A 10,662-nucleotide genomic window follows, 5' to 3' on the forward strand; every position below is an offset into this window, starting at 1 on the left:
CTCACGGAGATGCGGCCTTGACTGGAGGGGGGCCTCAGGCAATAGATGGCGGTGGACACCTTACCAACCAGGATCTAATTTGAGAAGCGTATGTGAGGATTGTGGGGCTAACCAACCCATGGCAGAGGGGGCTCCACAGCCCTGAGAGGTCCAGGGAGTGAAGCTGGCAGAGGCCACCCCTCCCTTCCTCCTCTGGGTCTCAGGAAGAGCCGCCACAGTTAAGTTTACTAGCTGAAGCCACTCACATATGCCCTGTTTATCTTAGGTGGTGAATCTCATTGCCCACCCTCCTGTCCACGTACTGCTACCCACAAGAGTCATCATGTCTCAGCGTCAGAAGCGTCCTCAGCACTCATATGATCAATGCCATCAGACCTTCAGTAAGTCCCAGGGCCTGGAGGTTGCACAGGTCTCCAAGGCTCTGGAGGAGACCCATCTCTCCTGCCATCCTCTAATGCCTGGCGATTTGAAGGAGGCTCCTGGTGCTGCTATATCCAGCACTCCTGAGGGTCCTCAGTGTTTCTACTCCTCTTCCATTGCTATCAAAGCCACCTCACCCACCAAATCGGATGAGGGGTCCAATAGCCAAGAAAGAGAGTATACTCTGAGCACCTCACAGGCTGTGCTAGGCCCCAAGAATGTGCCTATAGATGCTCTAGATAAGAAAGTATCTATGTTGGTAAATTTCTTGCTATTCAAGTATCAAATGAAAGAGCCAATAACAAAGGCAGATATGTTGAAGATTGTCATCAAAGAGTGTGAAGTCCACTTTCCTGAGATCTTCCTGAGAGCCTCTGAGTGCATGGAGATGGTCTTTGGCCTTGATTTGATGGAAGTGGACCACACCAATCACCACTATGGCCTCTTCATCAAATTGGGCCTCACCTATGATGGGATGCTGCACCGTGAAGTGGGCATGCCCAAGACGGGCATCCTGATACTTATCCTGGGTGTGATCTTCATGAAGGGCAACTGTGCTACCGAAGACGAAGTTTGGAAAGTTCTGAATGTGACCGGGATATATGCCGGGATGAAGCACTTCATCTCTGGGGAGCCCAGGGAGCTCATCACCAAAGAATTCGTGAAGGAAAAATACCTGGAGTACCGGCGGGTGACCAACACTGATGCTGTGCAGTTTAAGTTCCTGTGGGGCCCCAGAGCCCACGCTGAAACCACCAAGATGAAGGTCCTGGAGTTTCTGGCCAAGGTTCATGGGACTGACCCAAGTTCTTTCCCATCTCAGTATGAGGAGGCTCTGCAAGATGAAGAAGAGAGAGCCCGAGCCAGAATTTCAGGCAGGGCTGTCTCTCCTTCTGTAGCCACTGCCAGTTCTAGTGCCAAGGCTAGCAGCTTCTCCCACACCTAGGGGAGCCAGGGATACTTTCTTCATGCATTGTTGGAAGACGCAGTTAGTGCTGGTAGAATTTAGTTCTGAGGTGGGGGCAGAAAGGAAGGCTGTATTTGCCTGTGTGTTCCTGTTTTGTATGTATAACTTGTAAGTTTATTCTCTTTTTTGATGTATGTATTACTCATATTTTTTAATATGAATTTAACTGTTTCAAAATATAAAGATTTATGAATGATACTGATCATACATTTACTACTCCTGATGTTTAAAGCAAGAACTTTGTTGTTTTGTGAAACAAATTGTGAAACTATCCATTTTATCTTCTGGAATAAGAAGATGGCGTTGCTATAGGCATTTATTTCCTTGTACATGTGAAAGGTCAGCTTTAAGGTAGCTGGGATCAATAGAAAAAATAAAGAATCTCTAAAAGATATTCAAAATTTGCCTTTCGTATTCCTTTTAGTTCTTGTTCTGTAAAATTAAATGATATATGCGTGGATTTGCTTAAGCTCTTTAAAGAATGTATAACATGTTAATGAATTAGACCTCATATTCACTGGATCATTTATTCCACAAACCTTTATTGAACAGCTGCTCTTTGAAAAGAACTGTAGATAGTATTGGGAATGCTAGGATTAATGACTCAGGGCCTGCGCATAGCGTTTTAACATATAGGAGAAAGAATCCTTCATGGACAATAATGAGATCTTCTAATTCCTAACGGACAAGTAAAATGAAGAAGTGAGTAGGTAGAGGTGGACAGTCCTGTGAGACTGTCAGCGTGGTAATGCAGTTAGGCGTGGCCGTTTGGGGCTTTGGGAAACTTCGAGTCTTTCAGTGGGAGTTAATTTTACATGAAACTGGGTGGTGAGCAACATGAGGCTGAGGGCATTATGAGAGGGACCAGACCCTCTAATGGTCCGTCTGAGTTGAAACCCAAATGTCTGGAGTGGTAAACTGCTGTTAGCTGTTACTTTTGGATCACAAGTAAACCAGAGAGAAATTCTCACCTGGGACAGGAATGGAAGGTTACCTGAATCTTATTCCTGTGCAGCTGAACGCATGCACAAAGTTTTTTTGTATATGTCACCTCTAAGGAGTTTCTGAGAAATAGAAATACTTCTTTGAGATCAGACACCCAGAAGCTACTGGGCTGACAGTTGGCCATCGCCTAGGAGAGCCAGTGCTTACTTCATTCAAAAGAAAATTTAATTAAGCTGTCTTCAGTCTAATTTGGAAAAAAATAAGCTAAAGCTTAATTTTTGGTGGGGATGAAATGAATGAAAAAGTGGGGCAGGGTTGCAAGCAAGGTGTAAGGGAGGAAAAGTAATTTTCCCTCTATCCTTCTTGTTCTTGGCTGAGACCCTCTTGTAATAGAAAGAGTAACAGGGGAAAAACAAATTTAGTTTTCTATGTCTGTATGGGAGCCCCACAAATATATGAGACTCAAAGAAGTACCAGAGCAGGAAGCTTTTTATACCTTTTAGACAAAGAAACAATGAATTGAAAAGAACTGACAAAGGGGTTTAAACCAGGGCAAGTCAAGAGTGAAACAGTAAGAGGGTTTGTTTATATAGCCCTGTTGGCCCTAAATTCTCTGTTTCTGGTGGTAAGAATGCCTTCTACCCTCCTGGTGCAGGGAGGGTACCTTTCACATGGGATATTTATCTCCTGCTTTCAGGGGAACAAAGGAGGGCCAGAGTGTCCTCCTTTCACTAACTGTTTCTCAAGTACCTTTAATTCAAAGCAACCTGTATGCCAAAGTGGCATATTTGAGGGTGACATACAGTAGCCCTTCCTTACCCCAGTTTTGCTGTCCAAAGTTTTACTTACTGCAGTCCACCATGGTTTGAAAATATTAAATGGAAAATTCCAGAAATAACAATTCACACATTTTAAATTTTATGCTGTTCTAAGTGCTGTGATTAAGTTTCATGTGGTCCTGCTCCATCCAGCCTGAGATGTGAATCATCCCTTTGTCCAGCGTATCCAATCTGTTAGTCACTTAGTAGCTTTCTCTTTTATGAGATTGACTATCAAGGTTTTTCAGCACTTGTGTTCAAGTAACCCTTATTTTATTTAATAACAGCCCCAAAGTACAAGAGAAGTGATGCTGGCAATTTGGATAGTCTCTTACTGTGCCTAATTTATAAATGAAACTTGATCATAGGTATGAATGTATAGGAAGAAACATAGTATATATAGGGTTCAGTTCTATCCACAGTTTCAGTCATCCACTGAGGTCTTGGAACATATCCCACACTGAGAAGGGGGGACTGCTGTATTATGAACCCCTACAAACAGCAGCTGGGAGGGAGGCAAGGAGTTTGTCCTTGACACGGTATCTAGGACATTTGAATTACATCCAGATGGGGAAGACATTCCAACACCCAAATTCAAGAACATAAACTCTGGGGGTAAATTTTTACAATTTTTTTTTTTTTTTTTTTTTGCTGAGGAACATTTTTGTCTGATTTGATATACCACAGCACTATATGTTTTCTGAGAAAGTGTAGATTTAGAGAAACACTCATACACACACATACACAGGTGAGGGGGTAGGATTTGGAATCAACAGTCACAGCAATAACTCTCATTCATTAAAGCCCTGTGATATGCCAGACACTGTGCCATGTGTTTTGTATACTTAATACACATTACAATAGTCCCAGAAGACAGGACTTATCAAACCAAATTCACATCAAAGAAGATCCTCAGGCTCAAAGACCTTGTGATCGTACCTGATTTCACATGACTAGACTGTGACAGAGCTGCCACTAGACCTCTTCTCTGAATTCATCTGGAGCTCACTAGGTTCCACTCTTCCCAGCCTGAGTCAGACCTTCTGACCCTTTATCTGTCTTCTCACTACTCCTTAATACCTCTCAGGATACAGAAAGAATGTAGTAGCCAGGAACTTAAAGCAGGTATAAAGAAGGAAGTTTGAAATAAGAAACACAATTTGGGGATTGTCTCTGAGCTTCATTTACCAATGTCTTGAGAGCTGACTCTGCCTAGGGGCTGGCATTTCTATCAACTTCTGCTCTCTCTGCAACATAGTGCCTTTCCCCTGGGTCTTCTCCAGTGAGCCTTCTTGTTCACACTGGAACCTGACCTGCTGGCTAGCTCTGCAGTCCTCCTCTGAAAGCTGTACCTGCTCCCATTGGAACAAATAGGGCAAAATTCACCTGCCTCCCCCTGACTTGGAGCATTCCAGTTCCCTGGTGGTCCCCTCCCTCACCTGTACCCCTGTGATAGCAACATCCTGTTCCACATAAAAGGTAACCTGATGTTGAAAGTTAGACCTGGCCACCAGTTTTGAGCATCTCTGCCTCAGTCTCAAAACGTTTTCCAAAGTGCTGGTGAATTTAGTCCAATTTGTCATAAAATCTACTAATTTGACGGATAGAACCCTGAAGTTGGAGAAGGAATTTTGAAACTACCTTGATATTGCAAAAGAATTTTGATGAGTATATATTTTTTTGAGACTGGCCATTGAACACATACACATATGTAGTTACCTATGTGGTTAATAATCAAAGCTTTCTTGGGACTTCCTTGGTGGTCCAGTGGTTAAGACTCTGCCTTCCAATGCAGGGGGTGCGTATTCAATCCCTGGTCAGGGAGCTAAGAACCCACATGCCTCGCGGCCAAAAAAACAGAACATAAAACAAGCAATATTGTAACAAATTCAATAAAGACTTTAAAAATTGTCCATATCAAAAAAAAAAAGTTCTCTTCATAAGTGAGAAGTGCAAGAGAATTAAAGACCATGGAAATCACCGCAAAGCAAGCATCTACAGAGGATTAACTTCCTTAAAGACCTGCAGCCCTTCCAGGAGGTGAAAATTTGTTTACTGACAGACGTGCTAACTTTGGGTGGCAGAGATAAAAATAATTCAGCATCCTTCTACTGCCTCTTGTCTAACTGCGTGATCCGCGAGAAAATTATGGTTTTTCCTTGCGCCTAATGACACTTGTACAGTGTTGAGCTATATTCAGTCATCTTGAAGGTGGCAGAAATTCATAGATTTTGACCAGGCACCAACAGGAAGAAGAAAACTCTCATCGCATTAAGATTTTAAAAGTTAAGGTTTATAGAGCCTGTCATACAGAGTGAAGTAAGTCAGAAATAGAAAGACAAATACCGTATGCTAACACATATTTATGGAACTTAAGGAAAAAAAAATGTCATGAAGAACCTAGGGGTAAGACAGGAATAAAGACACAGACCTACTAGAGAATGGACTTGAGGACACGGGGAGGGGGAAGGGTAAGCTGTGACGAAGCGAGAGAGTGGCATAGACATATATACACTACCGAACGTAAAATAGATAGCTAGTGGGAAGCAGCCGCATAGCACAGGGAGATCAGCTTGGTGCTTTGTGACCACCTAGAGGGGTGGGATAGGGAGGGTGGGAGGGAGCGAGATGCAAGAGGGAAGAGATATGGGAACATATGTATATGTATAACTGACTTGCTTTGTCATAAAGCAGAAACTAACACACCATTGTAAAGCAATTATACTCCGATAAAGATGTAAAAACAAACAAACAAAAAAGTTAAGGTTTAGGTCGCAGGAAGGTACTACTGAGTGAAGAAGGCAAAATCTTTCTTCTGGTATTCTACAGGATCCTTTTTGAAAATTTGATGTGAGTCTGTGTCTGGAAGCAACTGTCACATAGTAGGACCTCAAAAAAGTTGAAGAATTTCAAGGAAATTGGGCCTCCTCAGAAACTAACAGGAAATGAAGAGGGCCGTTGCATAAATTTTACTAGTTGCATTTCTTCTATTGAGCACTTACTTTGTAACACTTAATGGGGGAGACTACAAGTGCTTATCCATATTTTGCCTTCCTCTCCTTCCTGGGCTCATCAGGAGATTATATTACCAAGTGCACTTGTAGTTACAAAGGATCATGTGCCCTAGCTCTTGCCATTGATCTGTGAGCAGAAGCAGTATTTGTCAATTTCAGGCCAAACATTTGATATCCACTTTACCACTTTCCATGTTTTTCCTTGCATTCATCAGTAAACATGGAAATCATGGGTTTATGGGTGAACGTACAAGAAGGACATAGCCTGGACCCCTGCATCACCTGTTAGTACAGAACATCTGCTAGTCTACATGGAGAGAGAAATGTTTATTGTATTAAGTTCATATTTCAGGCTCTGTTATTTATCAGTCACTTTCCTGGCTAAGATACAGCTACTCTTTCTGGCGTTGGGCTTATTCAAATATTTTAATTACTGCAATAACTGCATATGTTGTTATTGTAAGAAATTCTAACAATACTGAGAAATCACAGTTGTCCCTCTTTATAACTCAGAAATTCTGCCCCTTCCTCAAAGGTAAATACAACTAACATCTGGTATATATTATTTTAAACCTGATCCTAGTTTTTATTCCATACATATGTGTACTATAAAAATATGTTGAGTATTTTCACATACATGTCTTCACTAATCTTTTTTATTGTTTCAATATCCAACATAAAAACATATCTGAGACGTTTTCACCTCTTTAGGTTCACTTTGAGTCTTTTTATATCTTCTATGTCTCTAACCAGTTGAAGTCTTTTTGTTTTTTGAACATATGAAGTATAGTTATAATAACTGTTTTGATGTCTTTATTTACTCATTCTGTCAACTGTGTTATTTCCAGGTCAATTATGAGAGATTAATTTTCTCCTAATTTTTGGTTACATACTGCTGCTTCTTTGCATGCCTGGTAATATTTGATAGGATGCCAGAGATTGTGAAATTGTGATTCACCCTGTTCACATTTGTCGAGAACTAATACACATTAAACATTTTTTTTAATCTGAAATATGGTTTACATACAATATTATGTTAGTTTCAGGTGAACTACATAGTGAGTTGACATTTACATATGTTAGGAGATGATCACCATGAAAAGTCTAGTAACCTTGTGTCCTGATAGAAAATTATTACAATATTGTTGACCATACTCCTTATGCTGTAGATTATATCTCTGAGGCTTACTTATTTTGTATTTGCTTTTTTTGTTTTTTGGGTTTTTTTTAACAAGATGTTGGGGGTAGGAGTTTATTAATTAATTTATTTATTTTTGCTGTGTTGGGTCTTCGTTTCTGTGTGAGGGCTTTCTCTAGTGGTGGCAAGCGAGGGCCACTCTTCATTGCGGTGCGCGGGCCTCTCACTATCGCGGCCTCTCCTGTTGCAGAGCACAGGCTCCAGATGCGCAGGCTCAGTAGTTGTGGCTCACGGGCCTAGTTGCTCCGCGGCATGTAGGATCCTCCCTGACCAGGGCTTGAACCTGTGTCCCCTGCATTAGCAGGCAGATTCTCAACCAGTGCACCACCAGGGAAGCCCCTGTTGTTATTTCTGGGGGTTAAGACTGGGTAGATTTATTTATAGGGTTTTCTTAAAAAATGAAAAGGCAATCTATGGAATGGGAGAAAGTATTTCCAAAACATACATCTGTAACGGGTCAGTATCCACAATATTTAAGAAATTCATACAATCAATAGCAAAAAACAATTTGATTTAAAAATGCACGGAGGGCTTAGAAGACGTTTTTCCAAAGACATACCTATGGCCAAGAAGTATAGGAAAAGGTGCTTAATGTCCCTAATCATCAGGGAAATACAAATAAAAACCACAATGAGATATTACCTTACCCCTGTTAGAATAGCTATTATCATAGAGACAATAGGTAGCAAGTATTGGTGAGGATGTGGAGAAAAGGCAACCCTTGTGCAATGTTCGTAAGAACGTAAATTAGTATAGTCACTAGGGAAAAAAGTATGCAAATTCCTCAAAAATTAAAAATAGGACTACTATATGATTGAGCAATCCCACTTCTCGGTATATACCTGAAGGAAATGAAAACACTTATCTCGAAGAGAAATATCTGTACCCCAATGTTTATTGCAGCATTATTTACAAGAGTCAAAATGTGGGAACTACCTAAGTGTCCATCAGTGCGTGAGTGGATAAAGATGTGTGTATACACACATACATATATACACACACAATGGAATATTATTCAACCTCAAGAAAGAAGGAAATCCTGCCTTTTGCGACAACATGGATGGACCTTGAATACACTATGCTAAGTGAAATAAAGGGTAGAATAGTGGTTGCCAGGAGCTGGGGGTGTGGAGGAAATGGGGAGTGTTGATCAAAGGGTACAAACTCCCAGCTATAAGATGAATAAGATCTGGGGCTTTAATGCACAGCATGGTCACTATAGTAACTGGTGCTGTGTTATTTACTTGAATGTTGTTAAGAGGGTAGATCTTAAATGTTATCACCACACACACAAGAAAACTGGCAATTATGTGATGGGATGGAGGTGTTAGCCAATTATTTTAGTAATCATTTTGCAATATATATATGTAACTAATCATCACATTGTACACCTTTAACTTACATATGTTATCAATATCTCAATAATCTGAAAAAAATAAAGAATATAAAAGGAAGCAGGATCGGTCAGAAATAGAAGTTGGGATGAGGCATGGGAATGATTGAGCTTTTCAATCAGTGGTATCTCAGTGTCACCCTTATCTCTGTTGTTAGCTGTCTTAAATATAACTGAACCAAGTAGGGACAATCAAGGCTACTGACTTTTTGACTCTTGTGAATCCTGGAAACAGAAATGCAGACGTATTGTCTGAATTATGGCTTTCACCTGCGGGCTTCCAGAGCAACTTCTATTTGAGGACACTGTTGGTCACAAGGTATAATCCCATACTTCCTAAGACTTCCTGCTGCCTTCAAGTCACCTGTACTGGTTACTCCACTAAGGTGGCAGCCCATGCTGAAAGTACAGACCAGAATTCTGTTCTCAACTCTTTGTTGCTCTCACCACAGGGGCACACGTGGATGTCAAAGGGAAGAAAGTGGAGCTCCAGTCTTGAAGTCCCTTTCACTCCCAGGAAAAGAGTGTATGTATGGAACAGATGAACTCTCTGATCAAATTGGACTTAACTCCTGGACAAAACATGAAGCAGAGCTTGTCTGAATGTCATTTCATAAGTACTGTTTAAATAAAGCAGCTGTTTCAATTAGTGATGAACATTTGGGGATCAATAAAATTGCTCAAAGCATTAGCACACAAGATTAAAAGAGGATACATACATTTGTTAAAGGAAGTATCGGTGACCCCAGCTCAACTTTTAAAAGAATGCATAATGGCTACCCTCTAGTAAAGAATTTCATTACAAAGAGAGCTTGACTGTGGTTAAAAAATAGCCAGTTTAAAAAAAAAAAAAAAAAAGCCAGTTAAATACATAGCAAAGGAGTCACCAATGAATCTTCAATTTTTTTTATGTACTATAATAGTTCATAGTACAAGATATAATGGAAAATTTGAACTGGAAATAAAGGACTGTTCTATGTCTTAGTATATACATACACATCTTTGGAGTGGTTTGAAAATATATCCACAATTTCTTTAATACTGCCTTGAATGTGGTGATATGCTGGGCCAGCTTTAGTGACAAATAGTATGCTAGAACATCCTAACAAATAGTATGCTAGAATTCAGCAGAAGTGAAGCAATGTGATTTCTGATACTAGGTCAGGAAATTTTACAAAATTTCTGCCTAGTCTTCTATCTTTTTGGCTTACTTGACTTTAGAACCAAGTTGCCATGCTGTGAAATAGCCCGGGCTACATGGAGAGGCCACCTGTAAGTATCCAGGCAAACAATCCCTGCTTGAGATAATTTGCTAAGTAGCCATAGGAGACTGATAAAATCTCCAAAGCTCAGTTTGTTCAACACTTGCAATCTCCATTACTTCAGTCTTTTTTATCATAATGAGTAGAAAACCAGACTAACTTAAGCTTTATCTCCATTACTTTTCTTTACCTATTTTGTTGGCAAGCAGCTAATGAAAGTGGTTTTTTGAATAAATCAAAAAATTGCTTCATCCCCAAAGGAGCCTCTCAAACCCAGGAAACAGAATTAAGTGTACTATAGCAAAAACAGGTTAGAAAATCTTTGAGAAGCTAAGAATTTGTATTTACCTGTTTACAAAGCTAATTATTATCATTAGTGTTACTTAAGAGATGCCAGAATAAAACTTGATGAAATATTTTGTCTTGGGAAAATTCTGTTTTTACTTGATTAATGTTCCTGGGTCTAGAATGTCAGTAATGAACATATCTTGTTTATAAAACCAGTATCATATGTACCCTGAAGGTGAAACAGAAAACACCTTCTTGAATAGTGATATGAGATGAAGTTTTAGATTCATCCCATCTTTTACGTGTCCAAGAGTTCAGAAAAGAGACAAGTAGCCATCTAGAGGACAGTAAAAATGG

At 40.1% G+C, this 10,662-nt stretch overlaps 1 protein-coding gene across 1 annotated transcript; it reads left to right on the forward strand.

Moving 5' to 3' along the window:
- Window positions 1–322: 322 nt before the first annotated feature.
- Window positions 323–9,685, forward strand: LOC114905772 (melanoma-associated antigen B16-like). Its single transcript, XM_029240165.1, is given in 2 exon segments — window positions 323–1,349; window positions 9,615–9,685. Coding segments are annotated over 2 exon segments (1,098 nt in total).
- The last annotated feature ends 977 nt before the right edge of the window (window positions 9,686–10,662 follow it).

This window comes from Monodon monoceros, unplaced genomic scaffold (genome assembly GCF_005190385.1).
Source record: "Monodon monoceros isolate NGI ecotype Baffin Bay Population unplaced genomic scaffold, NGI_Narwhal_1 Super_Scaffold_22, whole genome shotgun sequence".
NCBI lineage: Eukaryota > Metazoa > Chordata > Mammalia > Artiodactyla > Monodontidae > Monodon > Monodon monoceros.